This window comes from Doryrhamphus excisus, linkage group LG19 (assembly GCF_037039965.1).
Source record: "Doryrhamphus excisus strain RoL-2023G ecotype Guam linkage group LG19, RoL_Dexc_Guam_v1.1, whole genome shotgun sequence".
Lineage (NCBI taxonomy): Eukaryota > Metazoa > Chordata > Actinopteri > Syngnathiformes > Syngnathidae > Doryrhamphus > Doryrhamphus excisus.
The window spans coordinates 6891415-6918343 of record NC_136375.1 but is presented as its reverse complement, the minus strand read 5'-3'; the positions used below and the strand labels follow the sequence as shown (position 1 = coordinate 6918343).

General features: G+C 48.8%; 6 protein-coding genes across 7 annotated transcripts; all 6 read right to left on the bottom strand.

Annotated features, from left to right (window-relative positions):
• Nucleotides 1-355: 355 nt before the first annotated feature.
• pisd (phosphatidylserine decarboxylase) lies at nucleotides 356-6462 on the bottom strand. Of its 2 annotated transcripts, none has more exons than XM_078799145.1 (9): nucleotides 6394-6462; nucleotides 5854-5897; nucleotides 5647-5780; nucleotides 3650-3784; nucleotides 1976-2077; nucleotides 1714-1837; nucleotides 1509-1655; nucleotides 1287-1447; nucleotides 356-1244 (listed from the first exon to the last, which is right to left on the bottom strand). In XM_078799145.1, the coding sequence occupies exons 1-9, from the start codon at nucleotides 6447-6449 to the stop codon at nucleotides 1065-1067; spliced, it is 1083 nt and encodes a 360-aa protein (XP_078655271.1). In that variant the 5' UTR covers nucleotides 6450-6462; the 3' UTR covers nucleotides 356-1064. The 2 variants fall into 2 exon arrangements, with proteins under 2 accessions (XP_078655271.1, XP_057913464.2); XM_058057481.2 differs by having other exon boundaries at nucleotides 356-1225.
• A 672-nt stretch (nucleotides 6463-7134) lies between these two features.
• wdr36 (WD repeat domain 36) lies at nucleotides 7135-12085 on the bottom strand. Its single transcript, XM_058057478.2, has 22 exons — nucleotides 11794-12085; nucleotides 11654-11681; nucleotides 11442-11542; nucleotides 11256-11373; nucleotides 11054-11186; nucleotides 10932-10986; nucleotides 10733-10865; nucleotides 10498-10673; nucleotides 10305-10425; nucleotides 10171-10236; nucleotides 9975-10064; nucleotides 9754-9896; nucleotides 9574-9691; nucleotides 9344-9509; nucleotides 8792-8900; nucleotides 8649-8728; nucleotides 8466-8573; nucleotides 8163-8394; nucleotides 7994-8104; nucleotides 7847-7928; nucleotides 7587-7774; nucleotides 7135-7523 (listed from the first exon to the last, which is right to left on the bottom strand). The coding sequence occupies exons 1-22, from the start codon at nucleotides 11938-11940 to the stop codon at nucleotides 7374-7376; spliced, it is 2655 nt and encodes an 884-aa protein (XP_057913461.2). The 5' UTR covers nucleotides 11941-12085; the 3' UTR covers nucleotides 7135-7373.
• Nucleotides 12086-12179: 94 nt separating this feature from the next.
• slc25a46 (solute carrier family 25 member 46) lies at nucleotides 12180-15807 on the bottom strand. Its single transcript, XM_058057569.2, has 8 exons — nucleotides 15425-15807; nucleotides 13811-13853; nucleotides 13684-13741; nucleotides 13541-13618; nucleotides 13368-13468; nucleotides 13235-13291; nucleotides 13113-13170; nucleotides 12180-13034 (listed from the first exon to the last, which is right to left on the bottom strand). The coding sequence occupies exons 1-8, from the start codon at nucleotides 15684-15686 to the stop codon at nucleotides 12438-12440; spliced, it is 1254 nt and encodes a 417-aa protein (XP_057913552.2). The 5' UTR covers nucleotides 15687-15807; the 3' UTR covers nucleotides 12180-12437.
• Nucleotides 15808-15924: 117 nt separating this feature from the next.
• slc31a1 (solute carrier family 31 member 1) lies at nucleotides 15925-18100 on the bottom strand. Its single transcript, XM_058057570.2, has 5 exons — nucleotides 17872-18100; nucleotides 17209-17339; nucleotides 17079-17151; nucleotides 16832-17000; nucleotides 15925-16635 (listed from the first exon to the last, which is right to left on the bottom strand). The coding sequence occupies exons 1-5, from the start codon at nucleotides 18083-18085 to the stop codon at nucleotides 16434-16436; spliced, it is 789 nt and encodes a 262-aa protein (XP_057913553.2). The 5' UTR covers nucleotides 18086-18100; the 3' UTR covers nucleotides 15925-16433.
• A 144-nt stretch (nucleotides 18101-18244) lies between these two features.
• On the bottom strand, nucleotides 18245-20939 carry atp6v1g1 (ATPase H+ transporting V1 subunit G1). Its single transcript, XM_058057571.2, has 3 exons — nucleotides 20737-20939; nucleotides 19234-19334; nucleotides 18245-18698 (listed from the first exon to the last, which is right to left on the bottom strand). The coding sequence occupies exons 1-3, from the start codon at nucleotides 20816-20818 to the stop codon at nucleotides 18525-18527; spliced, it is 357 nt and encodes a 118-aa protein (XP_057913554.1). The 5' UTR covers nucleotides 20819-20939; the 3' UTR covers nucleotides 18245-18524.
• A 1356-nt stretch (nucleotides 20940-22295) lies between these two features.
• On the bottom strand, nucleotides 22296-26780 carry fktn (fukutin). Its single transcript, XM_058056819.2, has 10 exons — nucleotides 26528-26780; nucleotides 26337-26393; nucleotides 24814-25014; nucleotides 24596-24742; nucleotides 24382-24512; nucleotides 24181-24313; nucleotides 23979-24108; nucleotides 22886-23019; nucleotides 22697-22821; nucleotides 22296-22597 (listed from the first exon to the last, which is right to left on the bottom strand). The coding sequence occupies exons 1-10, from the start codon at nucleotides 26627-26629 to the stop codon at nucleotides 22384-22386; spliced, it is 1374 nt and encodes a 457-aa protein (XP_057912802.2). The 5' UTR covers nucleotides 26630-26780; the 3' UTR covers nucleotides 22296-22383.
• Nucleotides 26781-26929: the final 149 nt, after the last annotated feature.

Sequence of the window (26929 nt, the reverse complement as noted above, 5' to 3'; positions counted from 1 at the left end):
TATGTACAGATATGTACATGTACTATATACATGTAAATGTATGTACTTCACATATTTTTTTACTCAGAATCAGAATCCAGCATTTGTCACCATTTCAACTTGTTCAGGTCGGGAGGTCCGCCCAGTAAATACTTCCCCAAGTATACTATACAAGTATATTGTAATATACTTCCGTAAATACTTCCCCACATGACAGCATTATTCATCTCATGTATCCCCGCAGGACATTGGCTGGTACCCAGTCCAGGGTGGACCCCACCTCTCGCCCCAAGGCAGCTAGGATAGGCTCCAGCACCCCCACCCTTGTGAGGACTAGCGGTAGAGAAAATGGATGGATAGAAGAATCTATACGGTATACCGTATAAAAATTATTCGCTTTATTCCAAAATGTATTCAATCATTTTTTCCCAATACGCTGTTGTTGCCCCTTTGGTCAATTCCAGCCTTGGGGGGGTTTGACTATGATGCCCCAGCTTGGCACCCCCATCTTGGGCCAGTGTTGCCGTTCCTCTTTGCGGTACCTCTCCAGAGATGTTCCATTGGATTCAGGTCTGGGCTCTGGCTGGGCCGCTGGAGGACATTCACCCAGATGTCCTGAAGCCACTCCTTTGAGATCTTGGCTGTGCTTAGGGTCATTGTCCTAAAGCTGTGAAAACTTATGTATACTAATGTCTTTCATCATTCTTTTTTTTTATTTGTAATACATTTGCAACAATTAAAAATAAACTTTTTTTCACATTTTTTGTCACTGTGTGTAGAATTTTTGAGAAAAATATGGAATATGGCTGTGACATAAACAAATGTGCAAACAATGAAGCCAAGCTCGGTGAATACTTTCCCAATGCACTGTATATACATGATTTTATATATATATATATATATACACACACACACACACACACACACACACACACACACTAGTATGTACACACACACAGTTTGTTTGAGGATGCCAGGAAGGTTCCAGAGCCAGACAGGAAGTCAGTCATTAGAAGGCGCCAAGGCCCTCCCCCACTCTGATTCTCTGTCCGGGGTGCACGCTGAAAGTGAAGGTTTTGGGGGCTTCAAAGAGAAGGACGATGGTAGAACCCAGGTTGAACTCGCCGACCGCCTCCCCCCTCTGCAAGGCCAGCCCCTCCCTGGACAGCGCCCGGTCGCCCACGGCAACATAGCTGTGGTCGTGGAAAGACCCTTTGCTGTAGCGCGGCATGTTGGTCTGCAGATCCTGAGCACAAACACCCAGACTTTGGAGCCGGTGATCTCTCCAGGTCACGTGACCAACTCACCTGGTCGAAGTAGACGCGGATGGAACCCACGTTGGTGGCGCCCACAGCCGTCAATGAGAAGAAGCCGTGCCGCCATCGGCCGCTCAGCGCCACGCGCTCGTTAAGGCAGAAAAGCTCTTTGACCCAGCGAGCCACGCCCGGGCTGACCGACATTAAGGAGCCTGACCAGGACATGAACATCAGCACAAAGATGGCCGCCCCAGCCTCCGTGCGCCGTCTCACCTGGGAAGTGTCGGCGGAGCTCCACCCTCCAGTCCGTCGGCGAATGGAAGCAGTGATAGTCGCCGGGTGCCAGGTAGACCACCAGGTGAAACAGCTCGTTGTCTGGACTCGTCAGGAGGCGGTCCCTGAAGGACGAAGACGCGGGGTCTGCAGAGACGTCTACGGTCAATACTACCGCTCCACCATGCAGTGTGGGCGGTCTTACCATTGCTCTGCCCATGCTGGGGCCCCAGGAAGTTTTCCAGACTATAAGTGACACCCTTGACTTGCTCTACTTCCGAGTTCTTCACGCGACCCATGTGGAGGATCCTGCCGTCAGCCGGAGACACCTGACAGACCACACGGAGGGCCCAGTCAGACCTGACGCTCTTTTTCAAAGAGGACATCACAGTGGGCATCTCGCCTACAGCGTGATAGGGTGGGGCCTCGGGCGCATGGGGGAGGAGCTTGAAAAGGACACGACTTACCAGGCATGAGGAAGAACACAGTGGCCGCACGGCTGGTTTCAGACGTCTACGAAAAAACTCTCCCAGATTACGATAGTGATGCAAGTCCTCCACCGCCGCCTCCTGTTGGACCACACCCACACGTCTTAGACCACACCCACACATCAACATGCGACCACACCCACTTGTCTTAGACCACACCCACATATGTGTTAGACCACACCCACATCTTAGACTACATCAACATGCGACCACACCAACATCTTAGACCACATCACCATGTTTTAGACCACACCCATATGTAGACATATTAGACCACACCCGCATGTGTTAGACCACACCCTTATGTAAACATGTTAGACCACACCCACATGTTAGACCACACCCTTATGTAAACGTTTTAGACAACACCCTTATGTAAACGTGTTAGGCCACACCCACATGTGTTAGACCACACCCTTATGTAAACATGTTGGACCACACCCATTTGTAACCGTGTTAGACCACATCCACATGTGTTAGACCACACCCATATGTAAACATGGTAAACCACACCCATATGTAAATGTGTTAGACCACACCCACATGTATTAGACCATAACCTTATGTAAGCGTGTTAGACCACACCCTTATGTAAATGTGTTAGACCACACTGATATCTAACCGTGTTAGACCACACCCATATGTAAATGTGTTAGACCACACCCATATGTAACCGCATTAGATCATACCCACATGTGTTAGACCACACCCATATGTAAACATGTTAGACCACACCCACATGTGCTAGACCACACCCATATGTAACCGCGTTAGATCACACCCACATGTGTTAGACTACACCTATATGTAAATGTGTTAGACCACACCCATATGTAACGACGTTAGACCACACCCACATGTATTAGACCACACCCATATGTAAACGTGTTAGACCACACCCATATGTAAACGTGTTAGACCACACCCATATGTAAACAAGTTAAACCACACCCATATGTAAACATGTTAGACCACACCGATATCTAACCGTGTTAGACCACACCCATATGTAACCGCATTAGATCATACCCACATGTGTTAGACCACACCCATATGTAAACGTGTTAGACCACACCCATATGTAAATGTGTTAGACCACACCCATATGTAAATGTGTTAGACCACACCCATATGTAAACATGTTAGACCACACCCACATGTGCTAGACCACACCCATATGTAACCATGTTAGACCACACCCACATGTATTAGACCACACCCATATGTAAACAAGTTAAACCACACCCATATGTAAACATGTTAGACCACACCGATATCTAACCGTGTTAGACCACACCCATATGTAACCGCATTAGATCATACCCACATGTGTTAGACCACACCCATATGTAACCATGTTAGACCACACCCACATGTGTTAGACCACACACACCTGTGTTAGACCACACCCACGTGTTAGACCACACCCATATGTAACCATGTTAGACCACACCCACATGTATTAGACCACACCCATATGTAAACATGTTAAACCCCACCCATATGTAAACGTGTAAGACACATCTACTGTATTAGTAATAATACAAGTACATGAAGTATATCGTGTATCGAGTACATTGGATGATGTGATTGCTATACTGCAGTATTACTTCATGGAATGCTGTGTTTGTGTGTGTGTGTGTGCGTGTGCACCTGCATGTTGACACCAAAGGTCCAGATGTACAGCGAGTAGACTGGTTTGCGTAGCCAGGTTGGGAGCTCCACGCCATTCACACGACCCCACGCCCGAGACAGGAGACGTGTAGGGAACGAGCGGTAGAGCGCCACCTATGGGATGGACAGAAAAGTACGGTTTGACAAAGGCTCCGCCCCCAGCAGCGTGACAAAGAAGAGCTCGTCAGAGAATGACTTCTACTCTTTGGCCAGTCAAAGCGGACCTCTCACTCTATTGGCCAGTGGCTGCAGAGCGCTGGCAGGCAGGAAGTGCCACACAAATGCGATTGGCCAGCGACGCCACGGGTGGGAGCCACGCAGTCCTGCTCTGAGCATGCTCAGACGATGGAGCGCCAAATGTGGCAGCTGCAGTCTGATTGAACCATTTGGTGAAGAGGAGGAGGAGGAAGCTAACTTTCATTTTCACTCACACACACTCATACATGCACACACACACACACACACACAGACACACGTCTACCTGTCAATGTAAATATCAGCCAATGACAACACTGCTGTCTCAACACCTGATGCATTTGGAAATGAAACAAAGCTCCATGTCCCTGTGTGAGAAAGTGATTAGCCTAAAGCTAGTAAGTGCTCTTTGAACGCAACTCCTCATTGCTCATAATAAAATAGTTCATTCATTTTCTACCGCTTATCCTCACGAGGGTCGTGGGGGTTGCTGGAGCCTATCCCAGTAAAACAGGTCATGTCTGATTCAAATAATCTGCTATGAAAGGAACCATCCATCTATCTTCTGTGCCGCGTATTTTCCCTAAGGTCACAGGGGTACGCTTAATCACGATTAATTCATTTGAAAACCATGATTAATCTGATGACAAAACATCATGTACATCATACAGTATAGCTTTTGTAAAGATATACTGTATATATATCATGTACAGTATAGCTTTAGTAAAGATATACAGTATATATATATCATGTACTGTATATCTTTAGTACAGATATACATAATATATCTGTATTGTATATCTTTTGTACAGATATACATGATATATATACAGTATATCTTAAAGATAGAGTAAAGATACTGTATATATACATATATATATACACACATACGTATATACATATATAGTATATATCATGTACTGTATGTGCTTCGTTCAGATAGAAAGCATTGAAAGCATTGATAAGATGCTTTTAGGTCACCCTGTATTTTCTAGCATACAGTATACTTCATATGGGGCACATGTAGAGTATGTTCCTACGTAAATGCTAGCTAGCGTATGGGTAATCCTTGCCTATTTCTTTTGCAGCAGGAAGTGCGGTGAGCGTCATATGTCTATGGAGAGCAGGAAGGAGTCTGGACGCACCAGATGTGTTCATGGTACAGCCCGAAGTGGCGTGCAAGTTGTCAGGGGTGCACCATGAAGGGTTACCCTAACCACTTCCAAGCCCATACTTAGCTAGGATGCGTGCTAAGTGGGTTAGCTATGTGGGCATCAAGCGGAATTAGCCACGCCTAGTGAGATCTTCCACAACACGCACATCCACTTCTGCATCCCGATTCTCACCTCAGCCTAGCTCCGGGATGGGCAAACTACGGCCCGGGGGCCACATCCGGCCCGCCAAGTGTTTGAATACGGCCCGCCCAATCTTTCCAAAGTATTTCATTTAAACTCAACATACAACCTGGCATTATGGCCTGAGCCAACCTTTTGATGGTTTTATCAATTTAAATTTTGTCATATCAATGCGGCCCGCGAGTCAAAAAGTTTGCCCACCCCTGGCATAGCTGCTGCTTGCCTCCCCCTCCATTTACCGCCTCATCCGCCACAACAGGTCACGCTGGCGCCATTTTCCATGGCGGGGCGACAGGGCGAGCTGCTCACCGTGCCCAAACAACCCGGGGGACGTTAAGTAGTGATTCAGCCTGACTTGAGCCGCCCTCTTTCACCTTCATCAGGCTCCGCCCCTCCGCTGAGGGGGCATCACCAACATGCTATTACCTCTGTGGGCGTGGCCAGAGAGGGCGGAGCGCCATCCTCCTGCTTTGCCCTCTTGTAATGCTGGTAACCAAGGTAACTGCCACCCGTCACCACCAGGACAGGGAGTGGTCGGGGGCGGATAAGGAAGCCACCACCTGACAGGGAGAGAGAGCCTTCCTTTGAGGGCGGGAACTTGCCGACAAAATCAAGAAGAACTTCCAAACTTACCAGAGTTCAGGAAGCGTCTCTGGCAGCAGCTGACGGGGTGTAATCTGGAACATACACGTTAGCTTTAGCATTTCATTGCTAGAATCGCTCATATGCTAATACCATGGACTGTCCTAAGCACGCCCACTTCTTTGTGATTGACCCTGAACACCACACCCAATGTCAGCTGGGATAGGCTCCGGCCTCCAATTCGCCAAGACTCATCAAATGATACGTGACTGATTTTCATGGCTGTTGACGATAATCAGCAATAAACAATATGGAGGCCACGTCATACGATGCCCGGATGTTCCGCTCCACGTTGTCTAAACGTTTCCTTCTGAAAGTCATCATTCAACTGATCAATAGATCCTTTTCTCGCACGTGACAAATGTCGAGAAGATTCCTTGTCAATCGTACACGACGTCACGAGCGCTGACAAGCCGCGCGCGAGAAATTCGACACGGAAGTTGACGGGTCACGTGACCAGAAATGGTCACTGCTTTTGTGTCACACTTCAATTCAGATTTAGGTTGACATTTCACGTCATGATCCAAATACCTGCCGCTGCTCCGCCCGGAAGCTCTCCTGCACACCGTCCACAAGGAGGCCGCCATCTTGTGTGTGCGGAAGTGACGTCAAACGACGCACTGCTAGCTTTTTTTTTAAAACAAAGTTAAAACATACACAAGCACTCAAATAAATAAGTAAAACATAACGAATGAGGTATCACTCAATATATAAATGTGTAAATATATAAAATGTGCCCCAAGGAAGAATCACAATTTCACTATGATGAGAATCTCTGGCTGACATTACATCACCCAAGTGGAAGAGTGAGGTTCCAGGGGGAAGAGATACAGAAGGTGAAGAAAAGCCCAGGAGAGAAAAGCCCAAAGAGGAAGAAGAAGAAGAATATCTGTTCCGACATTCCCCCTGCTAACATCATGTTATGTTTTCTGGCTCGAGAAACATTTCCTCATTACTTCATTCCGTCATTACAATAAGCATTGCTGACATTTCTTCCTTGCCCCAAGACAGCTGGGATAGGTTCCAGCATATCCTAGTGAGCATAAGTGGCATAGAAAGTGAATGGAGGACAGAGGGAGGGATGGATGTATGGATGCATGGACAGCGGGAGGGAGGGACGGACGAATGGATGGACAGCGGGAGAGAGGGACGGACGTATGGATGGACAGAGGGAGGGACGGACAGGGGGAGGGAGGGAAGGACGTATGGACGACAGCGGGAGGGAGGGACGAATGAATGGATGGATGGACAGAGGGAGGGAGGGACGGACGTATGGACCGACAGAGGGAGGGACGGACGTATGGACGGACGTGTGGACACTTCCTGCCATTAGAATAAGAGTGCTGATTGGCCCCCCTGGCAAAGATACATGTTTATTTATTCATGTTGGTCTTGACAAGCAAGAAATTCCTCATGGTCTTTCAATTGGACTTGTTGAAGTTGAAAAAACCCGTTGTCATGGCAACTGTCACACACAAACGGACGAAGATGAAGGTCATGGTTGACAAAGTTCACAGCAGTGCGCTCTTGGCGTACGTCAGCAGACAAAGCGACTGGTTCAATGACGACCGCAGTTCCGCCCAACCCGCCTCCAGCTGCCGGGAGAGGCGGAGCAACGCTTCCACGGCGCCCGCATCCCGTGACAGCGAGCGCAGGTGAAGCTGCAGAGAGAAGGCCACGTTAGATTTTCACAATAAAACGTGTCAAAGCTGTGATGGACTCACCTTGAGGAACAGACACAGGTATGCGTGAGCCAGATCAAAGTCCCGCCCACTGGCCAACATACTGTCAATCATGGCCATGAATGCCAACAGGAGGCTGCTGTCTCCGCCCCCTTCAGGTGACAGACCGGTGAGCTCCAGCGAGAGCGCAGACGGTCCCAAATCCTTCAACAGCTTGATGGGAACGTCAACTGCAAAGGAACACGAGCACCGCTGATTAAAAACATCCAAGACAGAAGAAAGCTTTCCCGCCCGTCACTCACATGACCCTGCCTGAAGACACGCCTCCAGAGCGCTACTGAACTGTGACCTCGGAGACAGTGGACCGCAGCTCAACACCTTGGACTAACACACACAATGAAGGCAAATCAATACATGTCCATGAAGTCCCAACATGATGACACCACTACCTGCACTTGCTGTATGGGCGGGGCAAAGCGCGGCGTGAGGCCCGGCACGGTGGGCAGGAAGAACGGCGCAGACGTTCCCGCCACAGGCGCCGAGGCAGGTTTATTCCTCCTCTGAAAGGTTGGCAGGGTCAGGTCATGTGACATCAGCCGTCTGCCGTGTGGCGCTCACCTTGATGGCGTCCAGGTGAAGAAGACTTTTCCAGCGCGACTCTGGCAGCCGGGACAGGGTCACAAGCTCCGCCCCTAACTGCTCGGGTGACTGGAAGGCATGCTCCGCCTCCTCTGGTGTCACTTCCTGTTTCACCTCCAGCTCCGCTGTTCCTGGCAGAGCCTCCTCCTCTGGCTGGTGGTCTGCAGGGAGAGGGCGGAGCCCCACCGGCCCACACAGGCTCTTATTGGTCCTGAGGAGGAGAGTTACTCTGTGATTGGCTGTTGTCATTTCTTCCCAGCGAGAAAAAGAAGCGGTCCTGACCACAAGTAAACCCCCAGACTGTCCACATGGGCTGTCGCCAGGAAGTCTCCTGTCGGTGACATGGACACGGCCACCGGCGCCATGGGCACCAGGAAGCAATCAACAAGGCTGGCGGGAAAAACAGCACATTCATTTGGGTCGCCGTCACAGTGGAGCCTGGACAATGGAGTGTCCCACTCTCACCTTCCAGAGGGGAGGTCCCACGTCCGAATGGTGCAGTCCATGCCCGCCGTCACCAGCCAGCGACCGTCCGGACTAAAAGTCTCAACAAAGCAAAACCAACATCATCACGCTACCCCTTAGCATTAGAATTAGCATTAGCTCACCATGTCGGTTGTGTTGCCATGGTGACCCCAAAACTTCCTGACCACTCGCTTGGTTTCCATGTCAACAACCAAAACTGTGAAGTCATCCAAAGCTACTGCTAACATCCCGCTGACAAGAAAGCACACACACAATCATTAGCTTTGTGATAATTGATCATGGTAAATGTTAGCCACCCGTCTATCATGCCGAATGTTAGCGACAAGTCTATCATGTTAAATGTTAGCCACCCGCCTATCATGCCGAATGTTAGCGACAAGTCTATCATGTTAAATGTTAGCCACCCGCCTATCATGCCGAATGTTAGCCACCCGCCTATCATGCCGAATGTTAGCCACCCGCCTATCATGCCGAATGTTAGCCACCCGCCTATCATGCCGAATGTTAGCCACCCGCCTATCATGCCGAATGTTAGCCACCCGCCTATCATGCCGAATGTTAGCCACCCGCCTATCATGCCGAATGTTAGCCACCCGCCTATCATGCTGAATGTTAGCCACCCGTCTATCATGCTAAATGTTAGCCACCCGTCTATCATGCTAAATGTTAGCTACCTGTCTCTGTGGAGCGTCATGCTAGCTGGTGCAGCGTTTAACTTGATCTCTTTTTCCTGTTTGCGTTTCTTGAAGTGCCAGAACTTCAGAAGGTAATCAGAAGCGATGGTCACAGTCAGCTGATTGAGCCCGTCGACGGCGACCCCTCGCACCACACCGCTGTGAGCTTTTAGAGGGAGGAATTAATAAGAGAGAGAGGGTGAAGAGACCAATCCCAAAACAGAAGTTACCTTTCTGGTCGTCTCCATAGCAACCACGATGAAGTCCAGACTGCAGGTTGTACACGTCAACCCGGCCACACGATGAGCCCACAACTGCAAAGTTTCCACAGGAAGTGATGTCAACGGCCTGGGAAAGGACACAGGAAGTGGTCACGACAACGATGATGATGATGACGATGCTGGGTTTACCGTGGCGATGGTGTCGCTGGGGCCACCTGGCGGCTGCAGGTGATGAGCTCCCATGGTGCATCGCTGGTAGTTCCAGGTGGTGGTTGCTTGGCAACCGCGGTGACAAGCAACAATGCCGTCCCAGTCTGCCTGGCGGGCTGTGGCTGTCAATCAACATCCACGTCACAGCTGCCATCAGCGGATACAGGTGTATGTGTGTGTGTATGTGTGTGTGTGCCAACCAGAGGAGAATGCAGTGATAGCAGGGAGGCGGAGTTGCTCATGGGACATGTCCTTCTTCTTCCTCTGTTCTTTCTTTTTATTGATGGAGCCTACACACACACACACGCAGACCATGTGGGATTGGTTGAGAGGAGCTGAAAGTTTCGACACTTAATGAAGCAATCACGCTGCAAGTGGGCGGAGTCAGGCACGCACCGTGTCCGAGGTTCTTGTGGAAGCGCTCGTGCACAGTGGAGAAAGACTGCAGTGTCCCGTCCTGACCTGCAGAGGGAGACATTTGCGGGTCAACAGGGGACAAAGAGGAGATGGATTGGCTTCTCCGCTTTCACCTGCGCTCAGGATGTTCTTGCCATCGTTGCCATGGTGACAGATAGCAGCGGGCGGGGCACTGTGCCCCTGGCGACTCCTCAGCAACCTGGCTCCGCCCCTGTCCTGGTCAAATATCCACACCTGGACAAAGAGCACCCTTGTTCATTGGCGAGCAGACGGCAGAAAGAGTGTTTCCATGGAGACAGCGCTCACCTTGACGGCGTTGTCGGCTCCATTGGTAACCAGGAGCGGCTCGCCGTGCAGGAAGGTGGCGCCCGCCACTGCTGTGTTGTGGGCGTGTCTCTGCTGAGCCACGAGCTGCCGACGCTCCAGGTCCCAAAACGCCAAGTGACCCTGTGGACTGCCGGACGTCACCATGGGGGGGCCGTCTGCACAGAAAGGTGTTTGAATGCTCGGGTCAAAGGTCAGGGTGGAGAGTGGACGTCACCTGTCCTGAAGGCCAGTGATGTGATCGGTCCCCAGTCCTGTGTGAATGTCATCAGTGTCTGGTCCGTTCGGATGTTGTGAAGGACGATGCGGCCCGTTGCCGTGCCGACACCCACCACATCCACCGCCGGGCTCTGGAAGGTAATGTCGGAGCGATGCGGGTCAGCTGCGAGTACAAAAGATGGATTCCGCGTGCTCACCTGCTGCAGAACGGTCACCCCCGCCGACCAGCCCGGGAACGTGTACAGCAGCTTGCTGGCGAGCACAAGGAGCAGTCAGCACTTCTTCACCTTCTCCCGCTACGGCTACCGCTATAGCTAACCTGCTTTTCACGTTCCACAGCTGCAATGCACCCTGGGAGCTTCCCAGAAGCACCTTGTTCATGTACGTGCTGGGGTGCATCATGGCCGTCACGTTGAAGGTGCTGGGGTCGAATCGCAGCTGCAGGTATATGTCTGCGAGGACATCAACGTGTTAGCGCTTGTCACGGCTACGGCGGGCAATGAATCAGGCTGCACCCTCACCGCCACTGTGGACATCCCACACGATGACGTGTCCACCGGCGTCGGCCGAGATCAGGTGATCACCCAAAGCAAGCAGCAGACGCACTTCCTGCTTGTGAGCGCTGTAACGCATCACCACCTGCACAGAGAGCAAACCGTCTGAGCCCCGCCCATCCCCACACCTGCGTGCCCCTACCACCACGTGACCTCTTTATTCCTAGCGAGGGCACAGACGAGTCGTCCTGAAGCTGCAAACACCAGCATCCTGTCTGCTGCCACGCAGGTGATGTCATCCTGGAGGCTGTTACCTAGGAGCATCACAACATGGCTGCCAATCAGGGCCCGGCGCTTACCGGCAAGGTTAAGTAAAGTTAAGTATACTCATAAGTTAAGTATACTCATAAGTTAAGTATACTCACTGACAGAGACGATGCCCAAATGAGCCACCTGAAATAAATAAGCGCCTTCATCAATTACGTCACAACGTCGATTCAATCGCTTAATCGAACTGCCGATCTGCTCCTAATCACATATAGACAACTTTGAAGAATGTTCTTACGTTATACGTGTGCAAACACTTGCCCACCGACGTCACCACGTAGAACTCGCGGTGTTTCTGATGGTAGCGTAGCACGTGCGGCACATGATCGCTGTAAAGTCCCAAAACCCGGAAGCCGGAGAACAAAGTGCTACCGCTTCCCGCCATCAACGCAAAAAGTCTGTAGTTTGATCAATGTGAACCAATTTGCCAACTTTTGTCAATCAAACACACCGCGCAAGGCAAAGGAGCGGCGAACGCGGACAAACGCGAAGCTGCGCGGTGAGGAAGTGTCCGTGTGGAAACCAGGAACATCGACACAAAGGTTCCGCTGTCACAAAAACTCACTCCGAAACCCGAACAAATATTAAGGCTTCAACGAAATAAAGAAACATTTTTGTTATCTTTATTTTTATTTCATATTGACAGCAAAATGTTCCACAAAAACAGATTTTTGGTCTGAAAAGGTTTGTTTCGTGACAACTGAACAAGTTATTGGCTTCATGCATACACAGACAGAAAGTGACATCATGTTTCCACAAGTCTTTGTGCTAGGCTAAAACTAAGCTAGCAATGTGATCACCGCCAGCACATTATATCGCTATATTCTTGTTGCCATGGTGACAGTGAGAGGCCCAGGATGTTGCATCTTGTATGGCAAGCCTCTAGCTGACCTTGGCCTCCAGCAGCAGCAACCCCAGAAGTGTCCGGGCGGCAGCCAGCAAGATGCCGTGCAGCGCAAACTGCGCCACCAGCGCTCCAAAGCCGCGGTAAAAACCCGGCCAGCCCTCCTTGCGTCGAATGGCGTGGAGGCAGTCGGCAAAGCCGTCATACTGCGTGTTGACAGGCAGCACGAGTGGGCTGCCGCCATTTCCCGCCACCATCACCCCATCGGTGGCATCAATGATGGTTCGGGTGCCCTGCAGGCCGAGGCGGTGCAGCGCCGTCTCCAGCGGGAACACTGCCACGTCCGCCACCAGCGATCCCAGCCATGCCGCTGCCAGCTCGGGGAAGTGGGCTTCCAGCGGGTCGGACGGGCTGTGGCGCCACTTCTTGTTGCGATGGTGCAGCCAGAGCACGACGCGCTGCACCGAGGCGGCGATGGCGTAACGCAGGACAGCGTGTGCGAGGGCAGGAAGTAGCAGGCAGCTGAGAGGAAGCAGGCGGCGACTGTGAGGAGCGCCCACACCCAGCAGGCGAGCCAAACCTTCACGCACGCAGTCGAGCAACCCCGATGATGAATCATCTCGTGCGATCTCGCTCTGCAGCACATCAGAGTGATGGTTATATGCCATGTCAATCAATCCATCCATCCATCAATCCATCCATCCATCCATCACCTGCACGGTCTCGATGAGGCTGGAGCAGTAGAAAGGAAGTGCGACCACAGCGGTCAAGCTGCCAACAGGAAGTTGCAGCATGAATGAGTGTTTCCACAGGAAGCGGAGGAATAACAACTAACCCTTTGAGCAGGAAGTGAGCCGCCAGCTGCTTTACGCTCCAGCGGTGAGGAATCTCCCTGTAGCCACACACGCGCTTTGTTTAGGCCACGCCCCCTACCCACCACCAACCTGGTGCTGATGGCTTCTGGTTACCGTGGTAATGGCGTGAGTTCGCTGATGACGCCCTCCGCTCCCAGCATGACGCCGTGCACGATGAAGGTGCTTCCCATCCCCTTCCACAGCGCCTTGGGACCCTGACGCGGACACACACACGCGGCGTCACGTGACCACGGGACACACCCCCGGCACCCCTTGTGATCACTCACCTGGGCCTTGCTGATGGAGTACATGACGGCGAGGGCACTGAATGGCGTCAGGTGGTAGCAGCGTGCGTGATAGTTGACCTGCACACAAACACAAAGCCGGTTGGTGTGCACGTACGTCAGCCATGGCGGACGCGTGATGTCACCTGACACTGTCTGCGGAAGACCACGCAGGGATGGGTCAGGACGTTCTCTGTGAACAGACTGGAGGTGGACACTCATTAACACCTCTGTAGGTCACATGATCAATATGACTCATCATCAGCAGATCACCTGACAAGCCCGATCCCGAAACCAGCCACGCGATTCAGCTGTTCTGTAACGACACAGACAATATCTTTATATCTGCACGCCATGTCATCACATCATAAAGAAATATCTTTCATACATTATTTCTGCATACACTCAGCATACTTAGTATAAAAGTATATTCAACCAGTTAACAGGGAGGTTGATTGGGGACTGTAAATAGGCCATAGGCCAATTATTGTTGTCTATACGTGCTAAATCACAAGCGATATTAATACAATGTCACTGCCTGGTTATTACTGTCACTTCTATACGATCAGCAGCCTGCCATTTATTTGTGTGTGTGTGTGTGTGTGTGTGTGTGCGTAAGGAAGCGGTATGCTTTGCGTCATGACCTCCAGTATAAAAATTTGTGTTTTTTACACGTCTGTGTCTTCCATTATTATTTGATGATGGATAGGAAAATGCGGCCATTGCTGAAAGCTTTTGAATATGTTGCCTTGACTTGTGCTGCATTGTCTTTTACATCATCATTTCTTGTACTACACATGGATACAGGTATTTAATACATGAAGTGTGTATAATACAGGTGCATCAAGGCAAAAACAAGCAGACTGAGAAACAGCTTCTTCCCAAGAGCCAGCACCACCCTGAACTCAGACATACCCGTACATACCCGGTCATTAGCATAATGTAAATGTGCAATATTTTCCATCACTGCCTCTGTTACTACCTCAATCGTATTTATTTATTTAACAACCCATTACAATACACTCATATGTGACTTTACTCATCTGTACACACCAGTCATTATTTGTACTATGACCCATTGATCATTGCACTAAAATTAATATATCTGCTCCTGCGCAATACTATGTGTATATTTTGGATATCTTGTATATATCTTGTTAAATTGTCTTTTTTACTCTACTTTATATACCTTTTTTGTTTTTTAAACTTGACTACTGCACTGAAAAGAGAAGCTCTCCAATTTTGTTGTACATCTTGTATAATGACAATAAAGGCCATTTCATTCCATTCCATAATGAATGTTACATATTATTATTATTATCTTTATGGCCATATTGAATATCATTGTGATTTCAACCACTCATTCATCTAGAATAGTATATCATAGCTGATGGTTGGACTTGACATATATACGTATGTTACATTTCTAACATTTGGACTAACTTGCATGCTGTATAAACTGTTTGATATAACCTACATAAACACTCACATTTGGAACTATAGTCAATATATAGCGGATGTTTTCTGTATTTATAGCAGGAGGCATCATTATTGTTAAAATACTGGAGCTGCAGGTGTGAGCACTGTGGGCGTGGCTTCAATGTCCCGAGCAGGAAGAAGGCGGGATAATAGTGCTCGTGAAGGTGAGCGCCCCCAAGGAAGTAACCAACCGCTACACACCGCACCTGGAAATAATCTCCATTAGAACGACCGCCGAGACAAAATCAATAGCTGGACGATGCCCTTCATGTTTGCCCCTTCAAACGATGTGTGATACACGTTCACAACAAGACAGACACGATGATTATTCACGGTTAACAGCTTCAAGGGGACCCTTACAGACGGCGTCACCATTAGCATGGAAGCTAACTAAGCTAAAAGCCTCACCAGCAGGCGCCCCGCCAGGCTGCGCCGCGTCCCACTCCCGAGCAACTCCGGACTCCCCCGGGGGCTCGTCGTACAAGGGCGTCCGCTCTCCTGTGTGCAGGTTGCGGCTACCGGGGATGTCCGGCGGCGTGGTGACCCAATGGTGATGCTGCGACTCCGCGGGGCCGCCGGCGCTCCGCAGCGAGTAGCCCGCTCCGTAATTGGGATCATCTCGGCCGCGGTAGACGAGCCCATCGAAGCTGTCCGGTCGCCTTGAGGCCATGGGGGGGTCGACAGGAGAAGCAAGAGATCAACTTGAGCCGCTGCAAAACAACATCCACCTGTCGCCTGTGTGACCCGGAAGGTGTAGCTTCCTCTAGCTCGCTGCTGCTGCCCCCTGCTGGCCTGATGGTGAAATGATGCTCCAACCGGCAGGGGACAGGGGTCAAAGGGCAGACGAATAAAACAACTCTGTTTATCACTCCTCCAAACATAACTAAAGTGAATAATACACATATAACGCCCTTTCTACACAAACTTTATTTGGTTTACTGATTTTGACAAAGATGTCCTGCTGTCTGATTGGTCCCTTCACTCAGGAATTGTCAGTGCTTATTTATTCTGAGTGAAAAACAATCAACAATGTTGGCTAACAAGACTCATTGGCTAGTTAAGGCAGCGGTGTCATGAACTGAACTAAACTGATCAGATGAATAAAAAGTCAAATTGATAAAACACAGCTGAGCTAACATTAGCCGCTAGTGAGCACCAGCTAGGCAGCACGGACTGCGTCGGCTAATCATCATCATCATCCACTGCTTCAGCCACTCCACGATTTACCAGTTTCTCTACTCATTTTATTAGTGGCCAACTACAGTGCGCAAATTAACCTAGCACTGTGTTACCACGGTTACCAAGTCATGCTTTGTCATCCACTAGCTGCTGCGCTAACGTGCCATCTTACAGTAAAGCACTTGTTGGCGTATCCACAACCTAAAGAAAGTCACAACAACAAACTAACAAGCACGCACTAATGACAGTGTTCTGTGATGTCCACGACCACCGCCTTTCGCCAGCTGAACAGGAAGTAGCCGGTGCCGGCGCCCAACGCCACGGCGATGCAGAGGTAGGCATTGTATGTCATGAAGACCAGCATCAGGAGGTAGCTGACCACCACCTGGATGACATGCAGAAGTGTCTGCAGGAAGTGGGCGGGGCTTAGCATTCGCTGCCTGAGAAGACAAGAGGAGTCTGTTTAGCGTTAAGTTGCTATGCTAATTAGAACGCCGACACAAAGTGTACCAAGACGTCATCCAGTCAAGTAAAGCATCACTCTAACATGACTGGGTTTCATACGCACAGTAACAATGCAATGTACACATAAGTATTGTTGTTGTATAGTATACATTGTTAGCGTTAGCAACCAACCCAACGGTCTTGTGCGTCTCCATGAGCACGGTTCCATCTGCGCCGGGAAGGGGCATGGAGTTATAGCGCACGTTGACCTGACTGCGACGCAGCAGCGCCTCTCGACCGATCTTCAGGCCCTCGTAGAGGACAGCCAGCAGAAAGACGGCCAGACACGCTCCCACCATCTCTGATTGGAGCAGAGGGTGAGGAAGAGTGGTCAATCAAAGCAAAGAGGAGAAGACAGCTGAGGTGTAATGATGGTGACCTCCAGGTGAGTTGATGAGCAGTCCGCTGAAGAGCAGCTCCACGTTCTGGCAGCCGAAGTAAAAGGTCATCGCCTAGGCAACAGCGTCAGCGTGAGCATTAGCATGTGACAACATCAAGCTGGAACCCACCATGCCTCCGCCGTGTCCTCCGTGATTCCCGTGGTCATGTCCGCCGCTGCCAGTGGGCACGGGCATGGTGTGATCATGGTGGTGGGTGTGGTCCATCGGCATGGCGCTGTGGTTGCGGTGCCGGTCCATAACTGCACACAAACACCGTGTCCACATTGAAAACTGTGTATCCTCCCTCCCGTTAGCATCAACAAAAACACACTCCGCCATAATCTGATTGGCTGCTGGCCGCAGGCTACGCAGGGGCACTGGCCAATCAAATTACAGTCGGTTTAGGCCAAAACACGATTACATTAGCCCAGCTTGTCTTTCAGAAGACATATCTTGCCGTTTTCTAGCGCTTTTCCTTGACAGATGGATGACACCCTGCTCACCTGTCAATCACACAACGGCTCATCTTCACACACTGTACAACCACACGCACGCCTCAGGTACTAACATCAAATGTTGGCCTTGAGACTTTCACCTGTCGGCTGAGACTTGTCTGACCTTTGACCTGAAGCTACACATAGCCTTCACGTGACGCTTTTCAATTTTTCCATGTATATAAATATGCATATATGTATGTATATAGTGTGTGTATGTGTGTGTTCATGCTAAGGCTAAAAAAAACCAACATGCTCCCAGCAGAGGTCAGTGACTCTCAAAACACCCTCGACTGACCTGTAGTTCTTCCGGGAATTCTTCTACTTCCTGTCTGTCGTCGTGGCGCCAACTCAGTCGCTTCAGCTAACACGACACTTGTTAAGAGGAAAAACGACCAAAACTTGTCTCCTCTTAGCTTCTCGTCACCGTCTCGTCTGAGAAGTGAGCTGCCACTTCCGCGTATGACGTCATGGCGCGCAGACGCAGATCCTGGGGGACGAGCCCGAGTCATCAGCCGGCCAATCAGGACACGTTTGTCAACACAGGGGGCGGATTTAATGGCAGCCACGTCACCGAGTTGATGACAAGAAACCACGTGATGCGCAGTGGCTTCTTCTTTGTACTTTTTCCAACTGGACTTTGTCAACAAAGCACACAATGCAAAAGAGAATGCCATCTCAAGCTCTTTATTTACATCAGGTGACATCAGTCATGTGACCAGCCTTGTGACTGCCACTGCTTCCTCATTTGACTCATTTTTGCACCAACAACATAGTAGAGAATAGAATATTTACTGATTCACAGACATCACATACACAAAGAGGAACTGTCACATATGCTTTTATGATCAGCAGCCAATCATAAAAGGAAAAACTACATTTAAACTGGACGAGGAAAGAAGCATTTGAATATTGAATAACATCGCTGGCATATCATCATCATCATCGCCATCAGCCAGCCACGCGGTAGTTGGCGTGGAACTCGGGCTTAATGTCGCACACACGGCGCAGCAGATCACCCAGAACAGACTCCCGGTTTCCACGGTAACTGGCCTGGATACGACTCATGCGCTCGGCCGTGTCCTTGTCCACCTCCACTGCACTGTTGCCATGGGAACCGAGGGCCTGGATGAAATCAATGACAGTGTACATTTAGCAGTGGGAATGTATGTACTGGTACATCATCCTGGTTCAAACATTGCTGATGACTGGCCTTTGCCGTTGTAATGATGTGCTTTGGACGCCAGGGGGCTCTAGTTCAACGTCTGCAGTTATTGCTTCAGGTTTGACCTCCATCATATGTATGAAGCATTACTTCTGTGATGGTAGTCATGTATTACACACGTTGTAGGGTTTCTAATGACATATCAGATAGCGAGCCTTTGTCCAAGTCCTCCTATCATGCTCTAAGCCGCACTCGTCGAATCCTTACATCACACTTTTATTGCTAATCATCTGAAATCAGAGCAAAAGCTCAAGGTCAGGTTAGCGGGATGGTTTGGAGGGGGGTTGGGGGGGGGGGGTGAGCCATGTATTTCAACCAGATGATTGACGGTTGTGTATTTGAGAGTATTGGTGGGTTAGTGTATGTGGTTGTAGTATATATAGTATGTAAGGATATACTCTATACGTCACACATAGCAGTAGTCAGTATCCTCACCGCTGCCTCTTTGGTCTTAAACTCTTTGTCCCTCTGTAGTCGATACTGTTCTATCTCAGCTTGAGCTTCTTCTTTGGCTTGCTTCAGCCGACGGTTCTTACCTGAAACACAATCATCATCACTGGAAGCCGTCATGTGAGTGACACCTGACTCAATGTCATGACAACATCCATGACAATAGGGTTGGATCCATGCATTCATTCAATTGTGCACATATATATACATATATATATTTTCCTTTTTTTCCCTATATACCGCTGTAGAGTCTTCCAATTATAAGAAAATTACTTATGCTGGTATAAATGATATCAAGTGCGGTATCAACAGCGATATCTCAAGAGCGGACTTTAATAGATGAAAAGCTGTCATGGTGAGGCAAAGGGACGTTGGTGTGAGGAAGTATTGACTTGGGTGAAGACGTACTAGTAGCAATGTGTGCAGAGGCTGGCATCTATTAGGGAGGTAGGTCAAGGTAAAAAATACATGTACTGTACCATTGGACAAGTCTATCATCATATGGCTGATGCTTTGGAGATATGTGAAATGTCTAATCTGCATCTTCATATGAGCGATAGACGTGTGAACCATGTTTATGTTTGACATCTTTACAGCTTGCCACACGGTAGAGGAGTGGTTAGCATGCAGGCCACACGGTCAGGAGATGGGAAGACCTGGTTCCATTCTCCAAATGTCAATGATTATCTACATGTGCACTGCCATTGGCCGGCCACCAGTCCAGGGTGTACCCCACCTCTCGCCCAAGTGAGGATAATAGATGGCTCTTGTGTGATAATATTTGATGAATTCAAGAGCTGACCAGATCCATATATTTATTTCCAGGAGTTTCTGTGAACACCTGAGTATTGGGAAAACGTGAGCCATGAGAAAGTTAGGAACGTGGACATCATTGTGGGAGAACCAAAAGGCCAGGAAGGTTCCAGGCATTTACCGTCATTGGAAGACAGAAATTCAATCTGATCTGGGAATGGATACCAATCCAAGGCGATCTTGGGCTGACTTTCCTTCTTCACGATTCTTCTTCTCAGAATCACCTTCTCGTTCTCCCGGTTTGACAATACATGCTGTTAACCTTCACCAGTGGCTGACTTTTACTCCTTCTCATAAGTGGAGATGAACCAATACCCCTGTACCACCTGTAACCAATTCACTTTCCAACAAAGTGGTTCTTAATTAGGTTGCGGACAATTTCATCTGCAACACTGTTACAGCTCAACCCGTGAAAATGGCTACACTCAGCAATGTTTTGTTGAGTGTAGTTACAGTCAATCGTTCATTCTGTTAGCATTTCATTCATTCATTCATTGAGCCATCGTTGATCACGTCAACGCGCCACGTGTTAAGCTGTAAAATGTTGTCTTAGTAAAATCTTAAATGTTGTCTTAGGTCTTGAAGTCTTTCAAGCCGCTCAACCGAGGCATCGGGAAAGCGGCCTAACAAGCTAGGCTAGCAAGCTAGCTCATCTGGCGCGGCGCTGCTACTCACGTTTGCGGGCTTCCGCCACCTTCTCTGCGGCTCTCTTCTCGGCCTGCAGCAGCTGCTGGATGCCCTGAGACTGACTCGCCATGACGGACGACTCCAACACAGAAACAACGACGAGGACTCGACGAATGAGTGGACCTGCTGCTCTCGACCGCAGTCAGCTGATTCCCGTCACGATGCACAGCGCCACGTGACCTGCTTGCCCGGATGTCCACTGGCCCCGCCCACATCGACTTAAGCCTTTTTACAATAACTGCCTTCACAGTAACGGAGTGGTTAGCATGTTCTCCTTTTCTGCGGTACTCCGCTTTCCTCCCGCATCCCCAAAACATACACGTTAGTTTCATTGGCGCCTCTACATTGTCTACGCGCCCTGCCATTGGCTGGCCACCAGTCCACGGCAGGGCAGCTGGGGTAGACTCAAGCACCCCCCTCCCCCCGTGAGGATAAGCGGCATAAAAAGTAGAAAAAAGTAGTGGCCATTTAAAGCGGCTGTATGCAGATAGCATGTGGTTTATACTGTATGTTGTATGCAGGTAGCATGTGGTTTACACTGTATGTTGTATGCAGGTAGCATGTGGTTTATACTGTTTGCATGTAGCATGTGGTTTATACTGTATGTTGTATGCATGTAGCACGTGGTTTATATTGTATGTTGTATGCATGTAGCACGTGTTTTATACTGTATGTTGTATGCATGTAGCACATGCTTATACTGTATGTTGTATGCATGGAGCACATGGTTTATACTGTATGTTGTATGCATGTAGCACATGGTTTATACTGTATGTTTTATGCATGTAGCACGTGGTTTATACTGTATGTTGTATGCATGTAGCACATGGTTTATACTGTATGTTTTATGCCTGTAGCACGTGGTTTATACTGTATGTTGTATGCATGTAGCACATGGTTCATACTGTATGTTGTATGCATGTAGCATGTGATTTATGCTGTATGTTATATGTAGGTAGCATGCGGTTTATACTGTATGTTGTATGCATGTAGCATGTGGTTTATACTGTATGTTGTATGTAGGTAGCATGCGGTTTATACTGTATGTTGTATGCATGTAGCATGTGGTTTATACTGTATGTTGTATGCATGTAGCACGTGGTTTATACTCTATGTTGTATGCATGTAGCACATGGTTTATACTGTATGTTGTTTGCATGTAGCACGTGGTTTATACTGTATGTTGTATGCATGTAGCACGTGGTTTATACTGTATGTTGTATTCATGTAGCACGTGGTTTATACCGTATGTTGTATGCATGTAGCTTATACTCTATGTTGTATGTATGTAGCACGTGGTTTATACTGTATGTTGTATGCATGTAGCACATGGTTTGTACTGTATGTTGTATGCATGTAGCACGTGGTTTGTACTGTATGTGCATGTACACTCTATGTGGCAATAGTGGCTTCTAGGAAGCCATTGGCCATGTTCACAACTCAACCTGATCAAAGTGGCATTAACTGTCAGTCAGGCCGGGTAAGATGATGGGTCAGTCATGGATGTTGGAATTGATGTACATACGCTACAATAAAGCAGTCAGATATTACTGCTGCCATTTTATTGCTGGGGTACAAGCTTCTTAGAATGGATTTAACAAACATAAAAAGGATCGGGGAACGTTTTCATGAAGGTCAATAAACCTGAATAAGCTCCTCCCACTGAGAGAGAGGCCACACCCCATTTTCCTGCACGTTGTCTGGAGAAGACTTCCAGTCCCACGTCTTCAGCGGGACATTCCAGGCCGGGCCATAATTGGCCATCACGTACTCCAGCGTCTCACACGGAACCCGAACTCTGACATCTACAAGCTCCGCCCAGCACAAGGAGAAGCGAGGGAAGATGTACCTGTTGAAGGTTAACTTATTTCCATCATTCAGCAGGCGGTGACTCCTCCCCGCCATGTTTGTAGTTTCTTGTTGTTTCAGCACTCATCCAATCACCTACTTGAATTTCTTGCCGCTCTTGGCCTGCGTGCCCCCGTTCCACGTGACATCTTGTTCCTGGTAGAAAAAGAAGACGTCCAGCTTGACGTTGTCCCTCACAAAGGAAAGCTCTAGACTGTCCTCCACCTTGCAGACAAAAGCATGTCAAAGGTCAACAAACATCAAGTACGACCTCCATCCACACCTTCACCTTTCCGAACTTGTGCTTGAGTGACAGGCCAGCAGCCTGGAATGCTGTGATGATGTCAGAGCGGAAGTCGCTGATGAAAATCCCGATGTCAACATCACGACTGTACGTGATGATGCTGCACTGCCTGAACCAGCCTGCAGAGTGGATGAAATTGTTACTCATTGTTAGCATGCTACTGCTTTAGCTTGCTGCATTTGTGGCATGCTACAGCTTTAGCTTGCTTTACTGTTAGCATGCTACTGCTTTAGCTTGCTTTACTGTTAGCATGCTTCTGCTTTAGCTTGCTTTACTGTTAGCATGCTTCTGCTTTAGCTTGCTGTGTTCATTTTGTTCGTATGCTACAGTGTAAGGGCGGTATAATGTTAGCATGCTACAGTGTGAGCCTGCTATATTGTCCATATGCTACAGTGTAAGGGTGGTATAATGTTAGCATGCTACAGTGTGAGCCTGCTATATTGTTCGTATGCTACACTGTAAGGGCGGTATAATGCTAGCATGCTACAATGTGAGCCTGATATATTGTTCGTATGCTACAGTTTAAGGGCGGTATAATGCTAGCATGCTACTGATTTAGCTTGCTGTATTTGTGGCATGCTACAGCTTTAGCTTGCTTTACTGTTAGCATGCTATTGTTTTAGCTTGCTTTACTGTTAGCATGCTACTGTTTTAGCTTGCTTTACTGTTAGCATGCTACTGCTTTAGCTTGCTTTACTGTTAGCATGCTTCTGCTTTAGCTTGCTTTACTGTTAGCATGCTTCTGCTTTAGCTTGCTGTATTTGTTTTGTTCGTATGCTACACTGTAAGGGCGGTATAATGCTAGCATGCTACAGTGTGAGCCTGCTATATTGTTCGTATGCTACAGTGTAAGGGCGGTATATTGCTAGCATGCTACAGGGTGAGCCTGCTATATTGCTATAGTGACAGCTTGCTGTATTACTATGCTACAGCATGAGCAGCTACATTGTTAGGATGCTACAACATACGCCTACTAAACTCTGAGCATGCTACAGTGTGAGGTTGCTCTACTGTTAGTATGCTACAGTGTGTGCTACTGTATCGCCGGCCTTCAGAGTGTTGTGTTGGGTTGTGGTACCCAGGCAGGTTCCGCTGCTGATCCAGAATGGGATGTGAAGATTTGTGAGGGTTTGTGCAGCCAAAAGAAGCAAAGACTTTGCTTTGTTCCGAAAATCCAGTGCCTCAGGAGACACGTCGTCAGGATAGATCTGCACACACGCACACACACACACACACAAAATGAAAGATGGTCATGTGATTGATGTTTGTGTGGGTGGCACCTGCAGGAAGCGGCGGGCATCACTGTGACGGCACTCGAGGAAGCGAGCTTGCTGCCGCTCAAACAGGAAGCTGGAAATGTTGTGCGGGATACGAACGTCCAGGCCGTCCAGGACGGTCAGTACCAGCAATGGCCTGCGTATGAGACAACGCCATGGTTGGCTTGGTAAAACATCAGCAGCATCCCCACGGCATCACACAACCTGCTGTAGGCGCCGGCGTGGCGTCCAAAGTCCAGGCTTGTGAAAGGAGCGAAGCTGCGGTCAGCATTGGCTTGGAGGCGAATTGGCCCATGCCATAGGTAGTTACCACCACGCTCATACAGGAAGACCACCTCCAAAATAAAAGCAGACAACACCACAACAATTAGCACGTGACCTTTTTGGAGGGTCACATGGGCAGCCTGGCCCTGCCCACCTGAATGATGTAACCGTGGAGGCGGAGCAGGAGGTGAAGAGGAATCTCGTGCGCTGACTGGATGTCTAAACTGGCCAATCGGGGGTCTTGCCCTCGCAGCTCCATCAGCTCAAAGCCTTTCTGCTGGGCCGCCGATAGCAAAGCGGCCTGACAAAAAAAGGAAATGACTTCAACAAATGCCAGGAGCCACCATGTTTGCTCCCCTCGCCGACACTCACGTCATACTTCCACGAGTTGGCCAGCACGGCGAAGGACGTGATTGGCCGGCCAGTGCACAGGAAGCTACAGTGCTCCACACTTGCCAACCGCTCACCTTGCCTCAATGCATCCTGGGTCAGGAGTCTGAGCACCGCCGTGTCAGCGAGGAACAGCGGCAGGTGGAAACGGCGTGACAACGCCAGAAACGTCTTTGTGGTTTGCTGAGAACACAGGAGGCTTCTTCATGCGCTCACCAGCGAGATGAGCATGGATGAACCAGCTACAATCACTAGCTCAGGGGTCAGCAACCTGCGGCTCCAGAGCCGCATGTGGCTCTTCAGCCTCTTTATTGTGGCTCCCTTTGCGATGCTTGAATATTTTTAACACCCGAGTGGGGAAAATGCACGTCTTTTGTAATGAGTTTTAAAAAATCCAACTTTGTCTGAGACCATGAATGCATCCTGAGTGAGTTCTGACTGCTATCCAGTTCAGTACATGAAGAAAAACAAGTAATACTTACCTACAAATCTAAAAAATAAATTCGAGATAATTTAAAAACAGCGGCATGGGAACTTGTTTTTACGTTTACAGTAGTTTACACATACATTTATGTAAGTTTATCTCCAAAACTAGCAAGAGTACTCCAACTCGTCTTTTCTTATCTGAACTACTTTGATACCCCCAAATTCCCTCCAATGTTGTTTTAAACATACTATATGTTTTGCGGCTCCAGGCTATTTTTCTTCAGTGGGCATTGGGTAAAATGGCTCTTTTCATAGTAAAGGTTGCCGACCCCTGCACTAGCCTCATGACTAGCCTCACTCATTAGCTACAATCCCTAGCTACATGACTAGCCTCACTCATTAGCTACAATCCCTAGCTACATGACTAGCCTCACTCACTAGCTACAATCCCTAGCTACATGACTAGCCTCACTCACTAGCTACAATCCCTAGCTACATGACTAGCCTCACTCACTAGCTACATGACCAGCCTCACTCGTTAGCTACAATCATTAGCTACATCAATAGCCTCACTCACTAGCTACAATTATTAGCTACATGACAAGCCTCACTCATTAGCTACAATCACTAGCTACGTAAAATAGCCTCACTCATTAGCTACAATCACTGGCTACATGACCATTCATTCATTCATTCATTTTCTACCGCTTATCCTCACGAGGGTCGCGGGGGTGCTGGAGCCTATCCCAGCTGTCTTTTGGGCGAGAGGCGGGGTACACCGTGGACTGGTCGCCAGCCAATCACAGGGCACATATAGACAAACAACCATTCACACTCACATTCATACCTATGGACAATTTGGAGTGGCCAATTAACCTAGCATGTTTTTGGAATGTGGGCGGAAACCGGAGTACCCGGAAAAAACCCACGCATGCACGGGGAGAACATGCAAACTCCACACAGAGACTGACGAGGGTGGGATTGAACTCGGGACTACATGACTAACCTCACTCATTAGCAACAATCACTAGCTACATGACTAGCCTCAAGCATTAGCTACAATCACTGGATCTACTCACCCATTGGAGGTGGTTGTCTTTCAAGTGACCTGTGTGGCTCAGGACGTGAGGGCCAGACTGTGGAAGAGGTCACAGGTTATTGACAATGATGGCTCTCTGGAACTAAAGTACTAAAATAGCATTGGAATGCCCATTCTTACTTGGCAACATGAATGGCAGTCAATGTGTCAAACTTTTAAAAGGCGTCTGACCTTGCTGACGTACTTCCGGTAGTAATAAAGCTGAAACAAGAGAAACAAAGAGCTGCCAGCGATCAGCAGCCACAGCACCGCCGTCGGCTTCACACGAGACATCCGGTCCACTGGACGGAACCGCCTTCCTCATTCCTCATTCCCGCCCAACACCAGCTGCAGTGACCGCGACCGAAAAACGACGCAAAACCCCCACACTTGTTCACCGAGGATCAACCCTTCGCCATTTTGAAATAAACACAGTTAAACGCGCCGCTTCCGTTTGGGCCCTCCACAATAAAAGGTTTTATTCTTTCTCTGCCATTCGTGAATGAAATAACTGTAAACTGTACAATATCAATGTTGAACAACGACAAAACCACAATATCTACATTTTTAAACAAGATATATTATAAGTACTTA